General features: G+C 48.4%; 2 protein-coding genes across 3 annotated transcripts in view; one reads left to right on the forward strand and one right to left on the reverse strand.

Moving 5' to 3' along the window:
• Positions 1 to 19,319, forward strand: part of LOC142464336 (uncharacterized) — an 898,100-nt gene that overhangs the window by 471,618 nt on the left and 407,163 nt on the right. The window lies entirely within an intron of this gene.
• Positions 9,043 to 13,604, reverse strand: LOC142464340 (GTPase RhebL1-like). The gene is made up of 8 exons (XM_075567860.1): positions 13,360 to 13,604; positions 12,226 to 12,297; positions 12,081 to 12,148; positions 11,906 to 11,988; positions 11,605 to 11,661; positions 11,017 to 11,064; positions 10,848 to 10,932; positions 9,043 to 10,267 (listed from the first exon to the last, which is right to left on the reverse strand). The coding sequence occupies exons 1-8, from the start codon at positions 13,409 to 13,411 to the stop codon at positions 10,178 to 10,180; spliced, it is 555 nt and encodes a 184-aa protein (XP_075423975.1). The 5' UTR covers positions 13,412 to 13,604; the 3' UTR covers positions 9,043 to 10,177.

Below are 19,319 nucleotides of genomic sequence, written 5' to 3' on the forward strand. Positions count from 1 at the left end.
CCACCCCCTACTCACCATGGATCGCTGTGGTCTCCGGTCTCTGTGACAGCCGAGGAAGCGGCAAACCGGATGTCGCCCTCGGCCTCGGCGGCTGTCGCTGCGGGTCACCGGGTGGCAGTGAGGGATCCGGACACAGGGGAGAGAGGAGTGGGGGGGCTAGTGATGCGGCTGGTCACCGGGTGTCAGATACGCCGGGACTTGAGGGCAGCGGCAGCCTCAGCTCAGTGGCTGAAGATGGTGAAGGAGGAGACCATCTTCTCACGGCGGGCTGATCCGAGCTGCCACGCGGGGTCACGGAGGCCGGGGACACGGAGTTGGAGGTGAGATTGGGAGTGAGTGGGGAGATTTGGGGTGTCGAGGGGGGTCACGGGTGTCGGGGGGGAGATTGGGGTATCGGGGGGGGGTCACGGAGGCCGGGAGAGATTGGGGTGAGGGGGGGTCACGGAGGCCAGGAGAGATTGGGGTGAGGGGGGGGGTCACGGAGGTCGGGAGAGATTGGGGTGAGGGGGGGTCACGGAGGCCGGGAGAGATTGGGGTGAGGGGGGTCACTGAGGCCGGGAGAGATTGGGGTGAGGGGGAGTCACAGAGGCCAGGAAAGATTGGGGTGAGGGGGTCACTGAGGCCGGGAGAGATTGGGGTGAGGGGGGTCACGGAGGCCGGGAGAGATTGGGGTGAGGGGAGGTCATGGAGGCCGGGAGAGATTGGGGTGAGGGGGGTCACTGAGGCCGGGAGAGATTGGGGTGAGGGCGGGTCACGCAGGCCGGGAGAGATTGGGGTGAGGGTGGTCACTGAGGCCGGGAGAGATTGGGGTGGGGGGAGGCGGGGGCGGATGGCCCGATGGGAGGGGGGGGGGCGACAGATGGCCCTGCAGGGGCCTGAGGCAGACAGGCATGGAAGGGGCTGGCTGCCGGAAGGGGGAGGAGTGGAAGCACTGAGGAGGGAAAGTTGCGCAGAGCCGGAGTTGCGCAGAGAGCCGCGCAGGGAGCGCGGGAAAAACAGCAGCGCGAGCGGGGGAAATTTAAAAAACACACGTGTGCTGCTTGGGCCAATATTTACTCGCCCGGGGGTTAAATCCACACGCCCCGGGCGTGTAAATGTATATAATTATCGAACACTGTATATATATATATATATATATATATATATATATATATATATATATATATATACATACACACACACAGATACCCAGTATTATATATATACACAAGGACCCTAACGTGCATCGCTGTGACGTCATTTGGACGCGACCCGGAAGTCCGACGAGAGCACGCTTGTCGATACTACTGGGAGGAATCTTCCTCCAAAAGAGACAGCTCCATCGGATCGACTTGATTTCAGCAGGATCCTGTACCGAGGACGTGACGATGACCTCATGAATCTCCGTTGCTGCGATGTCCAGTGTTGCCTGACGCCTGTTGCTGAGTGGTAACTCGTTGTGCTTTTAGCACTCAATGCGTTTGTTCTGTTTACTTAATGTACGCCTAATACTTACCTTTTTTATGGAACAATATAATTTGATATACTTCACTATGCGGTTAGCGCTGTTTTTTTGTGTTTTTTGTCTTAAGAGTGGGGTGCACTAAATGGGACTCTGACAGTGTGTGCGCATGTCCCACCTACTAGGGGGCATGTACCAGCTTGCTTCCCACGTGAGCTGGCAAGAGTTAATTGGGTCCAGATAATTGTTCTCCAATACCTGGGTCCCAATGTTAAGGAGTAGAGGCTAAAATATATTTAAGAGACTGTGAGCCCTCTACCCAGTGGTTTTCGTTTGTATCCTTTATTGCTGAATGAGTTGCTAGCCTGAATCCTGGCTACTTCATGGTCCCCATCCCAAGTAAGTGTAAATATTCCGTTTGTTATTTGTCCAACATTGTGTATCCACCTTATTTGAAGGAATAAAATCTCTTTATCATATCACAGTCGTATTCAATTCAACCCAGTAATTTGGTGTATATTATAACCCTGTAAGCCAGGCCTGCACAACTCGTAAAGCGAGAAAAGCCGAACTGCTCCAAGGAAAAAAAAAATTTGGGCCGCACAGGTAAAATCATCATCATCATCATCATCTCTCCTCCAGCACCTCTCATCATCATCATCATCCTCATATATCTCCCCCAGAACCCCTCACTATCAACCTTTGCGATACTCCCCATCTATCTCTCATACCCCATCTCTCCCCCTCACCCACACACAAAATACTCCCTCTCCACATCAAACACACAATACCCCCCTGCACACCACACACATCCCACCCCCCTGCACCTCACATCCTTCTCCCCCTGCACCTCACATCCTTCTCCCCCTGTGCACCTCACACCACTCTCCCCCCCCCTGCACCTCACATCACTCTTCCCCCCTGCACCTCACATCACACTCCCCCCCTTCACCTCACATCACTCTCCCCCCCTGCACCTCACATCACTCTCCCCCCCTGCACCTCATATCATTCTCCCCCCTTCACCTCCAATGACTCCACCCTTCACCTCCAATGACCCCCCCCTTCACCTCCAATGACCCCCCTTCACCTCCAATGACCCCCCCTGCACCTCCAATGACCCCCCCCTTCACCTCCAATGACCCCCCTTCACCTCCAATGACCCCCCCTGCACCTCCAATGACCCCCCCTGCACCTCCAATGACCCCCCATGCACCTCCAATGACCCCCCCTTGCACCTCCAATGACCCCCCTGCACCTCCAATGACCCCCCTTGCACCTCCAATGACCCCCCTGCACCTCCAATGACCCCACCCTTTTAAAAACTTTTTGTTAAATTTATTTATTAAGCTGGCGCCCGGCTGGACTCATCGCGGGCCGCACAGAGAGGCTAGGCGGGGCCGCATGTTGTGCAGGCCTGCTGTAAGCCATCGTGACAGGCTTATAAAAAAAACTGGTGGCAGCGGCGAGACTGAATTAAATCTGTGTTGCAGTTTACTGTGGGACTCTGTAACACAGCGGGAACGCGTGAAAAGTGCGAGTTCCTAAGACTAGTGATATTGGACACACTGTTGTGCAACATATAACATGGGATATAACACCACCTCATTGTTCACCATACTTGCATGCAGCATTTCACCATGAGCAAGGGTAGAGGTCGGTATGCAGCCTGGTCCCGAGCACAGATGGAGGAGAAATGTGCAGAGTATGAGCTGCCTGTGACTGGCAGAGACAAAGGACAATGAAAAGAGGCAATAATGGAGCACGAAGCCCGGCTAGCTAAGCTAAAGGGGCATGAAGCCACAGCTGCCGTAAACACCAACCAGCCAGGAAGACAAGAGGTTAACTTAGCCCAGGGGCTGCAAGGACAACTGGAAGAGGATTGGAAGGATCCTGGAGTCAGATTGGCTCAAGCGGAGGGGCCTGGCCCCTCAGCTGCAGTTACAGCAGCCACCTACCAGCCCGGAATGCAAAGGGTTAACTTAGCCCTGGTGCTGCAAGGAGATAGGGAGGGCACGGGTAGCCACCTGGAGATTGGTGGCTTGGCATCCGTGGAGGCTGAGAGACTGGCTGATTACATGGCCGGACTCACCCTCCCTGAGTTCCTAACTCTCTTGATCGCATTGGGAGAAGAGTCCACAACTGCAGAGCGTTTCCAGCTGCTGTCCCTGCTCAGGGCAACTACAGCACAACTGATCCAGATACTGGAGGTGATGCTGGGGAAAACCGCTCGACCCCCCCTAGTTACAGCAGAGTTTCAAGTTGAGAGACTGTACTACATTTGTCACAAGAAGGGCCACATCAAAGCCCAATACCTAGACCGTGAGCTGTCGGGCGAAGAACTCCATGAGGGGCACCGCTCAAAAGCTGCTAAGGGGTCAGATGCCCGTGTCTGGATGACCCCCACCGAGGATGCAAGCCCAGCCATGGAAACAACCCCCAGAGGGATGTCCCACGGAGAACCTGCCCTTGTCTCCCCGTGCCAGCTGCAGTGAGCAGAGGATGTCCAAGTGCATCAGTCGAGATGCAGCCTGCAGATGACCTGAGCAGGCACCCACGGAGGGTTACCGTTGATGACCGGCAAGCAGGCTGCAGGCCAGATTTGGGTGCTGCTGTTATTCTGGTGCAGCCAGAAGATTTGAGGGGGAGGGTGTTTTGTCCAGGGTAGCTGCTGAGGTGCGCCTTGGCAGTGACCTGGAACCAGCGTCCTGCATGTTTGCTGGGGAATTGCCTGCAGTTGCGGCGATTCCTAGGAGCCCGACATCAGGGAGCGCAGTGGAATCCCCCCCAGTTCCCTTGCAATTGGAACCTACGTTTCCAGAGGTCTTTGAGGAGACCAGTGAGGTAAGCCAGACCCAGTCGCAGACTGACAATGACTTACTGTTCCCTATTACTGTACCCAGTTTTCCCTCTGTAGAAATGACTGGTGGGTTGCTACAGTTAGGTATTCAGTTTAGGGATGCGGTGCCATCAGACCCCAGCCTGGCAGGTATGGGACTTCGGGTGTTCGAGTCTCAGCTAGGGGAGGACTCTGATTACTACCTATGGCACCGCGGGCCCCTGTCTAGTAAGACAGGGATATCGGGGGTAGAAGAGGAACTGACCTGTAAGCGACCGTTAGTGGTTCCCCAGGGGGACAGACAGCAGCTAGCACAGGTAGACTTCCCTATTACCCCGGTGGAGCATCAGGGGGTCTCTCGAATTAGAGTCTCCCTGTTTTAGATTTGCTATGGGCTGGAGGTATCAGGGCCGTGGCAAAGTTAGACCACCACAGGGATAACTGCTAGTCGGGAGCTAAAGTGGTTGTGTCTGCACAGATACCCCTGAACTCATCCCCGATAATGAGGGAACCGTTTCAGGGAAAAGTGTTAGCACACTAACACTTTGCTAGGATAGAATTGCCTAGGAGGGGGCTGGATGGGCTAGTGGTAGCCAGGGAGGAAAGGCAGCTGGTAGGACAGTTAAGCTTCCCCATTACCCTGGCAAAGCATCAGGGTGTCTCTCGGATTAGAACCTCCATGTTGCAGCCTTGCTATGGGCTGGAGGTATCAGGGGGCGTGGCAAAGTTAGATCACCCCAGGGGTACCTGCCAGCCAGAGCTAAGGCGGTTGCATCTGCACAGATGCCCCTGAGCTCATCCTCAGTAATGGGGAAAAAGCTTCAGGGAGAGGTGCTCCCACAGGTAGTCCCTGTAACTAGGTTAGGATTGCCTAGGGGGAATCTGAGTGAGGGAGGGCTGCAGGTAGATGGGCAGCCAGAGGTAGCAGAAGGAGAAGTGCTGGTCCTAGGGGAGGCTAGGCAGGGAGGCACTGTGGAGCAGGGGGAGATAGGGGGTCAGTGGAGTGTCAGGCAGAAGGCAGAGGCTAGGGCTGGGCTGGAAAAGCATAGGACCCTTTGTATTGACCTGCCAGGGAAAACACCCATGACTGATTTCCCAGGGCTCACAGGGGAGGGCAGCATAGTGAAGGAGGGAGGAGAGATGCTAGCCCTAGAGGTAGGTGACCCATCTCCGGGTCCTTGGGGTGGTTCAGTAGTCCCATTGCTTGAGAAGGGGGATGTTACTCACTTCTGTGTGGTCTACTGGCAGCCCAGGGCAGAGAGGGTATCAGGTGCTTGTTTCATCTCCCACATTGCTGAGGGGGCAGGGGCAAAGCATCTGAGCATTAGGAATCCCAGTTACTGGTGGATTCCCTTGACCCAGGGGGCAAGGGAGAGGGCAGTGGTCAGCATTCCCAGTGGCTTCTGTGGTGTAGCAGTGATGCCACTCTGCGTGGGGATAGCCCTAGGGGAGAATATGGTAGGGGATGTAGGAGTAGGTCTGCAGGAGGATTTGCAGGTGGTCCCAGGGCAAGAGCAGATGGGGTCCTTACAAGAGAAGGTTGTGACTTCCATCCTGACTGACTTGACCAGAAAGCGACGGTCTGTGCTTATTAGCTGGTCTCCTGCCTTGGAAGATGCCTTCTAGGCTTTGTGCAAAGGACCGCCATATTTGTATGGGGGGCACTTCGCTGTGGCCCCTGTCCACCATTCATTGGGTGGGTTGCAGAGGGTATCAGGGGAGAATGTGGGACTGTTATGTTGGACCCCTGCTTTGCAAGACTTGGATTTCACTATCCAACCTAACAGGGACAGTGAGCAATGTAATGCAGAGGAACTCTCTCTCAAAGAAAACCCCTCTGGATTTGTGTTCTTCAATGGTGCCGGTGGTGACCAATTTCCCGGATGGGATAATGGGCCGCAAGGCACCCATTGAGAAGGGGAGGTGTCATGATGGGCTTGCCAGGCGTGTAATAAAGGGGCCATCCCCCAGTTGGCAGCCCCTACAATCGTGCAAGATGCAAGGGGTTAATGGAATCGTATACATGTATTTCTGCAGTCCCATGCTTCAGCACAAAATGTATTCCCCTTTGTTTTATGTGTTCCCGCCCTTTGACGTGACTGCACCAAACATCTACACTGGGATCAGGCCGGGAGGGAAGGGATTAACTGTGTTTGAATGTTTATGGCCCTTTGTTCCCCTTTCCGCCTTTTTGGCCACAATTTGCAGTGACATACAGAATGCCATGTATTCCTATGCCGAGGTTACAGGGCTGTTGCAATTATTGCTGGTTTTGAAATGAGGTTTCGGACCTAAAAACTTTATCTCTGGGTTGGTAATACCTGGAGTGCTGAAATTTGGCCACGAGACAGAAACCCGAGTCAGGATTGCATGGCAGGTGTCAGCCCTCTCAGATTAACCGAACGGAATATTTTTGATATATATAAATTGTGATAAATGTCCTGATCATGTGCAGTGGAGAGGCGTGTGAGCAGAGCAGCAGAGTTCCTGTGTTTGGTGCATGACTATTACACATAAAATGCTCTTTTATTCATGTTGTTTGTGAGTTTTAAATTGTTGGACTCTTTTTTGTATATTAAATGATATTATTTTACATATTGCACTAGGATCGGGCAATCTCTTTTTTCTTTTTGTGATATATTTCTGTATAGTCAGGGCTACCCAATTAGCCCACGAAAGTTCCTGGCGCTGTGGAATTGTAATGAGCCACCAGGCGCCGGTGTGTCTGCGTGCTTTGTCCGGATCAAGGCTTCACCTCCCAGATTGAGGATGCAGGGGGGAGAGATAGCAGGACCTGGCTGTTTATGTTTAAGGGCCACAAATCACACTTCCAGTCAGCCTTTCCCTGTGAAGAAATACAGATGGTAGACTCAGAGGAACCAGGCTTAAGAGTGGGGTGCACTAAATGGGACTCTGACTGACAGTGTGTGCGCATGTCCCACCTACAAGGGGGCATGTACTGTACCAGCTTGCTTACCATGTGAGCTGGCAAGAGTTAATTGGGTCCAGATAATTGTTCTCCAATACCTGGGTCCCAATGTTAAGGAGTAGAGGCTAAAATATATTTAAGAGACTGTAAGCCCTCTACCCAGTGGTCCTCATTTGTATCCCGTATTGCTGAATGAGTTGCTAGCCTGAATCCTGGCTACTTCATGGTCCCCATCCAAAGTAAGTGTAAATATTCCGTTTGTTATTTGTCCAACATTGTGTGTCCACCTTATTTGAAGGAATAAAATCTATTTATCATATCACAGTAGTATTCAATTCAACCCAGTAATTTGGTGTATATTATAACCCTGTGAGCTATCGTGACACCACACACACACACACACACACACACAATGGTTGAACAACCTTAAGTCCTAGGTGTAGGGATCTCTGTCCAGAAGCTTACCCCAATACACATTCCCAATTTGCACTGCTGTCCTCGTTAGTATGGGCAGCACGGCCTTGCTCTCCGCAAGCCAGTTTTATATTCCCTGTTGTTGCTTTCCTCCACAAGCCTCCGGAACACTGATTACATTTACGAAGTTAAGTGTCTTCCACACAAGACTGGAAGCAAAGCTGGGTTCCTACTCATATCCCTCGGTCTCCATCCACCAACATGGAGGATGGTGGGCTTAATCCAAGCAGATTATCTTTGCGGTCCAAACAGCAAGTGACTGCTCACCTGCATGCATTGGACCAATCCTGAGCAAAGGGAGGTTACCAGACTTCCAGGACAGCCTTAAGTTGGGTGGGCCAACAGAAAAAAAAAAAAAAAAAAAAAAAAAAAAACACCTATAGGGCAGTCCTGGCAACGGTTCACCTGGCCCTCCCAACGCCCCCTGAAGGGATAGGCGACAGTGTCTTGGCCAAAAAAAGGTCCTCCTGTGGGAGCCATTTTCACCACACCTGCGTTTAAAGCCCTGCCTCACTTGCCAATATCCCAAACCATTCACCTTCTCATCCAGGATCTTTGTGCTGAGGCTGGATACTTTTATATCTGTCCTCTACACAAAAGGACTGCACATTTAAAACATTACAGTCCCAATGTGCTGGAAACCAGGCTATAGAGTATCACATCAGCCCTATATGGGCACAGTATAAAGATATAGGACTTTAAATACATCAATTATATTGACAGGTAGGGGTAATGGCAGGCCTAACCTGTAAGAGCAGCCAAACCTACCCTTACCGTCACATTGATATATTGCCGAGCATGGTTTTGGAGATGCTTAATAATTTATGCTTTAAGTAGATCCAGCGGTAGAATATTTTTCTACTCCCCTCAAGTGCTGCACAATATTACAATATTGTCTTTCAAAAAGTAGGCAGGCAATGAGTGCAAGATGCTAATCCACAGGTTCCCAGGCAAGGGGAGGTGCAGTGAAACTGTGACTATAGGCTACTCTCCCCAGTTTTATCTTGGCCCCCTTGTATCGCAAACAGTGTCCCTCCTGTCACTCGGCTTACCAGGTTGGGAAACACTCCATTATGAAGTTGCATTTGCCGACAGCTCAAACCTAGTAGCAAGGTAAAATACTAGAGCATTCATAGGATCATCTGTAATATTGTGAAACTATATAGACGCGCTAGGGCAAGGCACAAGAAGTTGGAACGCATTTTGAGTTAAAACGGAAAGTTAGCCTGTCAAAGCAAGACGCTTGTTGATGTGAAGAGTTTTTACAGAGAAACCCGTACCGACTTACACTAGTTCACATGCAAAAAAAATAAATGCTTCTTTTCCTGCTGGGCTGAAAAGCATAAAATACCCCAAATGTAATTGTATCATAACTTTATTCAAGTGATTTAAAGATTTGTATTGGTTTTATACATTTGGGAACAAAAACAAAAAGTTCACATGTATACATTACTTATAATACTTTCAAGTCAACTAGAATGGGAAACATAAAACGGAAACACTTGCATTTCAGGAATGAATAAAAGCGTAAGGAATCAAATCCACAAATTATTTACATCACCAATAAAACTAAATCTGCATATTACTTATTGAAACAGATCAAAAATATACATAGCCCCAAGTCCCGGGCTGCCTATGACAGGCACAATTAAAATTATCAAAACAAATTAAAAAGTAATTAGCCATGTGCCTGAAAATACTAAATTAAAAATGTATTCTCATCTAGGGGTTGAGATATCACTGGCTAGATGTGATCACAAAGGCACATTTACATGCATGTAGTCATGTATTATCATGGAACCTTCGTCTCTCCCCAATAATCAGATGAATCCATTCAGCACAGAGGGACATACAACACAATGCAAGCCCACCAGTGCTGAAGGTGTAAACAAAATAACCAGCGCCGCTCCCCATGAAAAGGGGCAGAGAAACAGCATCAGCATTTAAATGGTTAACACACATGTACAATTTTCAAGCATCAACATTCTGGGCAATTCCATGAATGAAAATAACATTAATAGGCTTCACATAATTTTCTCTCCTAAACATAATATTGTATAACTAAACAAATAGACTGTAGTTTACAACAAAAAAAAAAAAAGATGTATAAAATAATGTAAACAGTAATACAGCATTATTGCCAATTTGTGCAAATGACAGGTCCACCCATAAGGCCCCAGTATCCTAAAAGCAACAAGTGTTATAGTCCACACTTATCCATGCGACGCAGATAACGTAGCAATACTTCCAGAGCAGAAGAGTCAAATCAGACCAGTTCAGTTCCTGGCAGTAAAGGGAGTAATAGAAACATGGTCTGTAGGGAGGATATTGTCGAACACAGATAAAGGACACAGACAGAGGGAACACAAGCACCTTTCTCCCATGTTCAAAAGAATTGCATTGATCTGTGCATAACCGTCCTGCAGCCAATAGTTGGTGGCTGAACGGATTGCCAACAGCCACGAATTCCTCTGCTGCACTGCCGGTCAGGCGTTCACATGACCTGGCATTTTCTTTTATAGCAGAAGGAACTCTCCACTCGGTCAATTTCCTCAATGATTTTGGTGAAGATCAGGTGACTCTTCTACAAAAGAGGGGGGTGGGGAATTGGGAGATAAACAAGTCATAGGAGGGCAAATTGTGTGCATCAGAGGCGAGTGCAATGAAATTGTTGCCCATCAAACACTACACAAAGCCTACTCAAGACCACCAAGAACAACCGTGTCGGTTTCCCAAAGTGGTTATTTCCAGCGTTTGGGTAAATGCTGAGCCAAATACTGTGCTCTGGTATTTGACAATCACACATGGATTGGTTACAGAATGGAAACTGGGTTAGGTGGAGTCATTTTACAATGCGATGGAAAGAGACAGCTGCCATTACCATACGTATTTTATATAAGCACACTTGCAAATTTATAGAATTCCTGCCATAAGAAAAAGGGGCCTTTTAAGTGTTTATTGGAGTTGTTTTACACATGCCATACACCCTGTATTTCAAGTGTATGAATGCCAGGTGACTGAAGCTAGGTTTTTCCTCTATAGTCTATTACTTTTGAATAAAATGTGAATAGGGGTTCAAAAATAAATATGAAATAATGAATTGATGTATGTAGCTTGCTATTTGCAAGCACCCAATAAGTTATTGTTCCTGTAAGAGACTGTACCTCTGAGTCTTTCGCCGAGGCCTCCATAAACGCAGCTCCCCAGGAATCTGCCAGCTTCTTGCCATCTTCCATCTTCACTTCGCGGCTGCAGAAAGAGCACAAAGACTTTGAATGTAATTGTCTAGACAACAAGGAAAGGTGGGACAACAAAAGAAAGATGAACCCTTACTTGTGGGATGGGAGGTCATTCTTATTTCCAACCAGGACAATGGGCATTCTGCACATGAGACAAACACAGTTCAATTATGTTGAAAGTACTCAGCACAGAAATATTTACATGAATGAAATAATGTGACGTTTGCATTTTAAAGCACCAAAAGACTCTCGTCATGACTATCGTGCTGTAAAAAGGTTAGATAAGGATCCGGTCTCCAATTATCAACATATTGAAGTTGCAATAGAGTACTGAACCGGAAGGCACAATTTATTTGTTTACAACTAAACAAAGTTTAAATCCTGACATTGCATAAAATATATGACAGAATATATACGATGAATATACGAGCTAGGCAAGCAATTCCTAAACCATGGGCCGTAGCCAAATGCCACAATGTTATTTTTAGTAAACCACTATGACCAACGTACAATATTTCTATTAAAAAAAAAAAATTAAAAGAGGATGCTTTCCCTATGACATCAGTACAGGAACAAAAAGGAAGTAACATTGGAGAGGGGTGAGAGGGGAATCTATTGGCAAGCACCTTCTGCATATGATGTTATGGAATCTAAGCCAAGGAACAAAAATGAGGACACTTACCGGGACTTCCCTCTCTTTTCCTGGAGCTTTGCATGAATCTCATTGGCTATCTGAAAGCTGTGAGAAAGGAATAGGAAGTCGGCACAAAGAAGATCTATACATTTGCGCACAAGCAAACAATACTGCAAAACGTTACCTGTGCAATAAAAACACCATTTGAGAGATTTTGCATTTTAAGACTTTAGAACTAGGTGTGCTGAATGCAAATGCATCGCAGAAAGTTAGGCACAATGTTGAATTTTCTTAGAGCCATCAGCAGGATCAAACAAACCACAAGACAGAATGAAAAGAAGGAATTTACCTTTTCAAGGAAGTGACAGAGTAAACTAGAACATATCCATGGATACAGAGAACAAATGAATGAGGCATCAAGGAATATTCATCCTAAAAGAAAGGGATAAGGCCATTTAACACATCCCACTACACCATCTCCTAACACAGAGACAAACACACACACACACACACACACCACTCACCTGCCCGGCCGTGTCCATCAGCTGCAGGTCATACTCATCAAACCCAATAACCAAAGTTTTGCTCCAAGCTGTAAGAAGATCCAAATTAAGCACGAGCTAGTGCCACCTTCATTTAATCCCCACCCCCACACAGCAAGCCACTTACTGTTCTGAATGGTAGGATCATAATCCTCGTTGAAATCCCCCTTGACAAACTGAAGAGCCAGAGAAGATTTACCTGTTGGGGAGATCACAGCATTAGAGAAATTGTTTCATAACTCATGCATAAGGAATACACCTCACATCCCAGGCCATAAAGCCAAACTATTCAGATAACATGCGCCCACCAACCCGTTATCCAAATCACCAGACCAAAGTGATTAAACCATATGTAATGTTACACTCTCCTTATATGAACACAGGAGTAATGCTTGAAAATCACTGCCAAGTCCTCAGGGGGCTAATGAGACAGGAAGAGGCCAGCACCTCAGCTCACTCAGGTGCAATTTGTTGAAGACTCAGCAAACCTAAATTCTGTAGTATACAAAATCACTCTTCAGCAACCAGACTGTCCCCCGCAAACACCACATCCAGCCTTCCCCACAGCCATCCACACACCCCCTCCCCCCACATCCACCCTTCCCCACAGCCATCCACACCCCCTCCCCCCACATCCACCCTTCCCCACAGCCATCCACACACCCCCTCCCCCCACATCCACCCTTCCCCACAGCCATCCACACACCCCCTCCCCCCACAGCCATCAACACACCCCCTCCCCCCACATCCACCCTTCCCCACAGCCATCCACACACCCCCTCACCCCACACCCCCTCCCCCCACAGCCACCCATCCACAGTCACCCTTCCCGCACCCCCCCTCCCCACATCCACCCTTCCCGCACCCCCCCCCACATCCACCCTTACCCGCACCACCCCCCACAACCACCCCCCACAACCACCCTTACCCGCACCACCCCCCACAACCACCCTTACCCGCACCACCCCCCACAACCACCCTTACCCGCACCACCCCCCACAACCACCCTTACCCGCACCACCCCCCACAACCACCCCCACCCACCACACACACAGTGCCACAATCACACACAAAGCCCCCCCAGCCACCACACACGTGCCACAATCACATACACACACCCCCAAGCCACCACACACGTAATATACAATCACACCCCAAGCCACACATATGCAAAGTTATTACAATAAAATAAGCGATGATACGGGTATGATCACACAGAGCCATGTACGTCCCGCGCGGGAGCCGCGCGACCAGCACTCACCGACCGAGCAGTATCCGAGGATCACCACCTTGCGGAACTTGGTCAACGGCATGATGGGGCGGAGAAGTATGAGACGGGCAGGCTCCGCAAACAAGAGAATAAACCGGGTGCGGGCAAAAAAAAAAAGTAACCTCTGGCCCAGACACAGCGACCGTCCGCAGGATTATAACCAGGAGCCCGCCGCGAACACCGACTCAAATACGCACCTCGCGCTCCCCAAGCCCCGCCCACCGCAGGCGTTCTGGCCAATACGCGTATCAGAGGAGGAGAGGGGCGTCTTGGATTGGTCGGTGGGGTAGAATACGGGCCAATGAGCGACGAGGGAAGCCGTTTCCACGTGCGTTCATTGTTTGGGTGTATGGGGAAGATGGGCGGGGAGGCTCTTTGATTGGCTGTTCATGCACGTGAGTGGGCGGGAAAGAGGACATGGGCGGATGTAAACAAACACACGTGCTCCAGGTGAGCATTTGGCCCCTGCATGGTCCCATAGAATTATATAGCGTGTAATATGGGTTTATTCAACACAGATGCTTCACCTCCCCACCCCCACAACACACCCCCACATATAGGGTAACCACATTTTCAGATGTAAAAACCGGGAATCATTAAAAAAATTAGGAAACAAATTTAAATCACAGACTATGCCCCTCCTCCCTCTCCCCATCTTCTCTCCTCCCTCCCCCCCCCCCCCCCACCCTCTCTCCTCCCTCTCCCCCCCCCCCACCCTCTCTCCTCCCCCCCCCACCCTCTCTCCTCCTCCCCCCCCCACCCTCTCTCCTCCCTCTCACCCATACAATCTCCTCCCTCACCACCATCCCATCTCCTCCCGCTCCCCCTGTCTCCCCCGTCCTCCATTGTCCCTCTCTCCTCCCTCTCCCCCATCCTATCTCCTCCCCCCCATCCTATCTCCCCCCATCTTCTCTCCTCCCTCTCCCCAAGCCATCCTCTCTCCTCCCTACCCCCCATCATCTCTCCTCCCTCTCCCCACCCCATCCTCTCTCCTCCCTACCCCTCGCCCATCCTCTCCCCTCCCTCTCCCCCCATCCTATCTCCTCCCTATCTCACCCATCCCATCTCCTCCCTCTCCCCCCATACTATCTCCTCCCTCTCCCTCTATCCTATCTCCTCTCTCCTCCCTACCCCCCCATCCTCTCTCCTCCCTACCCCCCCCCATCCTCTCTCCTCCCTACCCCCCCATCCTCTCTCCTCCCTACCCCCCCCCCCCCCCATCCTCTCTCCTCCCTACCCCCCCATCCTCTCTCCTCCCTACCCCCCATAGGTTAATTGTTAATAGCAAAACAACCAATAGACAGTAGGCACACCGCATTGATATTCAGCTGTAAAGCTGAATAGTCTAATGATCAGCAACAATACATACAGAGTTATATAAACAAATAAAATACAATTTAATGCATAAAAATAAAGAATCTAAATTTAAAATTCTAAATGACTAGCAATTGTCAAAGATTAAGCACCATGTTTGTACTAAAAGATATAGAAACAATGGATTAGTTACATAATTCACATCCATGGGTAATAGCCTCAGGCATGAAGGAAAACCAATGAATTTAGTACAAAGACCAGATATCAACATCTTCATTTAACCCCTTAGGGGAAAGGGACTGTAATTGGCAAATCAAATAAGTCTCTTGAACAGACAGATCTTTAATTCTATCACCTCCTCTCCTACCTTTAGGGACAATCTTAATCCCCCTAAATCTAAGAGTGGAGGGATCCTTATTGTGATATCTTAAAAAATGTTTAGATAGACTATGTTTATCATAACCATGTTTTATATTTCTAATGTGCACTTGGCGCCAGTGTGTCTTTAAGACTCCTAGCTTTTCTATAGATAAATTTAGGTGTTAATGAAATATGATCACACTGGCGCCAAGTGATGTTTTTCCTCCTCATAATGCTAGAGATAAGCTTTGGTTAAGTAAACCCATTGGGAATTTTGCATGCGGAAACTGTTCTGCATGTAAATATTTACATAAAGGTAATACTACATTTAAGTCAGCTATAACAAATGAAGAGTTTCAAATTGAGGATTTCATTAATTGTAACTCAACCCATGTAGTATATTTAATAGAGTGTGCTTGTAATATTCAATATGTGGGACGCACTAAGCGATGTCCCAAAGTGTGAATCCAAGAGCACATTAGAAATATAAAACATGGTTATGATAAACATAGTCTATCTAAACATTTTTTTAAGGTATCACAATAAGGATCCCTCCACTCTTAGATTTAGGGGGATTAAGATTGTCCCTAAAGGTAGGAGAGGAGGTGATAGAATTAAAGATCTGTCTGTTCAAGAGATTTATTGGATTTACCAATTACAGTCCCTTTCCCCTAAGGGGTTAAGTGAAGATGTTGATATCTGGTCTTTGTACTAAATTCATTGGTTTTCCTTCATGCCTGAGGCTAATACCTGTGGATGTGAATTATGTAACTAATCCTTTGTTTCTATATCTTTTAGTACCAATATGGAGCTGAATCTTTGACAATTGCTAGCCATTTAGATTTTTTATTTAGATTTTTTATTTATTTTTATGCATTAAATTGTATTTTATTTGTTTATATAACTCTGTATGTATTGTTGCTGATCATTAGATTAAAAATAACTAATAGTATACCGCTCACCAGATAGCAGATAATATAGACGGTGCAAAGGGATGGTACTGGCATAGCAAGTAAAAAGGAAGACAGCAGTGATCTCCCACAGATCCCTTTTACCACTGCACAGACAGGCTAATGGAATAGATAGCAAGGATGTAGTGCTTCTTGATATAGATGGGAGTGAACTATAGGGGAGACCCCGGTAATCGCACCCAATACTAGGAATGATCAATTACCTAAAAACGCCTTATGGGCAAAACAATAAACTTTTATTAAACATATATAATCACACACAGTATAACAACGCAATAAATCAGTGGGTAATAAAAACAACTAAAACACAGGTGCGGGTATATACAGGAGGTAAATATTAGATTGATATCTATAAATCTAATTCATAAATGAAGCCCTCCTGATAGATAGCTCCGATGGGGGAGGTGTGCGGTGGGGATAGTGGTGCCTGATAATGTAGGTATAGCGGATAATACTAGCTAATATAATGGCAAAATCAACCACCTAATTCCAGGGAAGGGTGTAGTGGAAGTGTATATAATGCTGCTAGTGTGGCAGTACCAGAGAAAAGTGCCTCAGTCTATATCAATCGTTGGTAGTGCAGAAAGTGCCATGGTCAGTGTGACTGCATGTGGCAGTGTTCAAATGATTACACTGCCACCATGTATATCATGTGCAGCCCTCACTCTTAAGCCCACAGCTAACGGCAATGGCCTATATAGTGCACTATTCAGGCTAAATCGCTAAAAATAGCCAAACCTCCGGTACACAGACTTGCACCCTCCCTCCCCAGTAAGGGAGCGATCTCACCCGTGACCTCCAACGTCAACGCGATGACGTCATCCCGACGTACGTTTCGCGCTCGGGGGCTGGCGCTTTCTCAAGGTAGGAGGTGGTATCTGAGCCATCGGAGCTATCTATCAGGAGGGCTTCATTTATGAATTAGATTTATAGATATTAATCTAATATTTACCTCCTGTATATACCCGCACCTGTGTTTTAGTTGCTTTTATTACCCACTGATTTATTGCGTCGTTATACTGTGTGTGAATATATATGTTTAATAAAAGTTTATTGTTTTGCCCATAAGGCGTTTTTAGGTAATTGATCATTCCTAGTATTGGGTGCGATTACCGGGGTCTCCCCTATAGTTCACTCCCATCTATATCAAGAAGCACTACATCCTTGCTATCTATTCCATTAGCCTGTCTGTGCAGTGGTAAAAGGGATCTGTGGGAGATCACTCTGCTGTCTTCCTTTTTACTTGCTGATCATTAGACTAATCAGCTTTACAGCTGAATACCAATGCGGTGTGCCTACTGTCTATTGGTTGTTTTGCTATTAACAATGAACCTATTGCAGATCTCTAGAAGGTATTTAATGTGACCATTTGCTCACTGCTTTCATTCCCTGATGAAGTGGCCTTTATAGTTGCTACGAAACGCGTTGGAATTGTACTTTTATTGATCTGTCAGTACCCCAGTATTTCATCCCTTTTCTGGCTAAGTGAGAGCTTGATTTCGGCACCTTCCTGGTTGACGCCTATCCAGTGACGTCATCTTTGTTCGTCGGCGTGTATCGGCGTTCAGTGTGCTGGCGTGAGGGGCAGAGCTAACACTGATCGGTAAGACTGTCCCTCCATCAGCTACTCCTCAACGGAGTTTGGGACTTGCTCACTTTGACTACGTGGAAGCTACAAAGGGACCCTCCGCTTTCAAAAGCCCAGCAGATGAGAGCACAGCGTGATATGATTGCAGACTCCTGAGAATGGGTGATTCGCTGCAGCCTCCTCCTGTGTTCTGATGCCTGAGTGGTAACAACTGTCTGAGTTACAGTTACATGCCTGTTTAACTTTTTTCTGATGTACGCAGAACCTTGAATTATTTTTAAATATAAATTGTTCATTCATACTTCACCATGAGCGTTGTGCGCTGTTTGTGTTTTGTTTTGTCTAGATTTAGGGTCTTGGACCACCCTATCATAGCAGCAGACGCTCCTCATTGGTAACCTAGTTACTTATACTCACTTGGGTATTTAGTGGTTATTTCACTTTACTTAATTCACATTGTTTATTAATTATAGTTGCGCACTTGTACTGTGTTTTTCTCTATGCCTAGCTCCCTTGTCTGTTTCAGCGCTGTTTCCTGTCCCTGCCCCTGTTTGGATTCCTTTGGTTTGAACTTGAACTCTGCTTTGGACTTGACTATGCTGCCTTCTCCTGCCCTTGTACCCTGGCTTTCGGACATCACTACGCTGCTCTCTTCAACCCCTGAACTCTGGCTCTTGGACATTTCCTTCCGACTTCTGGCGCCCCGGACTCCGTGAGTATAACGTTAACCCTTACTCACCAGGCCCGGCAATGCAACTACCACACTCCGGGCACGCCCTCCCTGCTGTGGGTGCGTGTTATACCCTTACCCACCTCAGTACTGGAGACTGGCCAGGTCTGCGGGCATACAGGCGTTACAGTTCTGAGATGAGTGGTAGGGGATACCGATTCTTTAAGGTAATTTTGTTAAGACCTCTATAGTCTATGCATGGGCGTAATGAACCATCCTTCTTAACAAAAAAGAAACCAGCCCCGGCTGGGGAAGAGGAGTTCCTAATGAAACTTTTTTTCAGAATCTCCTGAATGTATTCAGACATTGCCTTGGTCTCAGGCACGGACAAAGGGTAAGATCTAGACTTAGGCTACGGCCCCGCTCCCTCAGTCAGCGTGCCCGCACTGCATGCAGGCAGCGCGCTGAGAGGCACAGACCGCCATCTGAGGTCTGTAGGAAGCGGCGGCCGTGGTTTGAGCGGAGGGGGACGTAGTTTGAGCGGAGGGACCCGCTTCTCCCCCCCCCCCCCCTCCCTCCACGGGCTCGGTCTCCCGGGCTGCAGGAGGGAGCTGCTGCAAGGTAAGCAGCTCCCGCTCCCTTCCCCTTCCCCCACAAATGACACACACACACACCACCCCCTGCCTTGTGGAGGAAGATCTCTGACAGCTCCCACCGCTGATAGGCTCATCAGCGCACCACGTGACGCGTCACCGCTCGGTATCACAATTTTTTTGCATCCCCTGGCGGCTGACGCGTCACAGTGCGTTGTGAGCCGTGCAGCGAGGGGGGACTGGGACCGGCTCAAGAAGGATACCCCTGCTGGTGAGGAACGCGGCCACGCGCGGACGCAGCGGGACCAAAGCCTTAGGGAGAACAGCCCCAGGCAAGAGATCAATGGGACAGTCAAAGGGGCGATGAGGAGGATGAACTTCAGAACAGACTTTATCAAAAACATCAAGGAACTCATTATATACTTCAGAGAGAATGGGTTTCTCTGATTTTGGAA

The sequence above is a fragment of the Ascaphus truei genome, chromosome 12 (assembly GCF_040206685.1).
Source record: "Ascaphus truei isolate aAscTru1 chromosome 12, aAscTru1.hap1, whole genome shotgun sequence".
Taxonomy (NCBI): domain Eukaryota; kingdom Metazoa; phylum Chordata; class Amphibia; order Anura; family Ascaphidae; genus Ascaphus; species Ascaphus truei.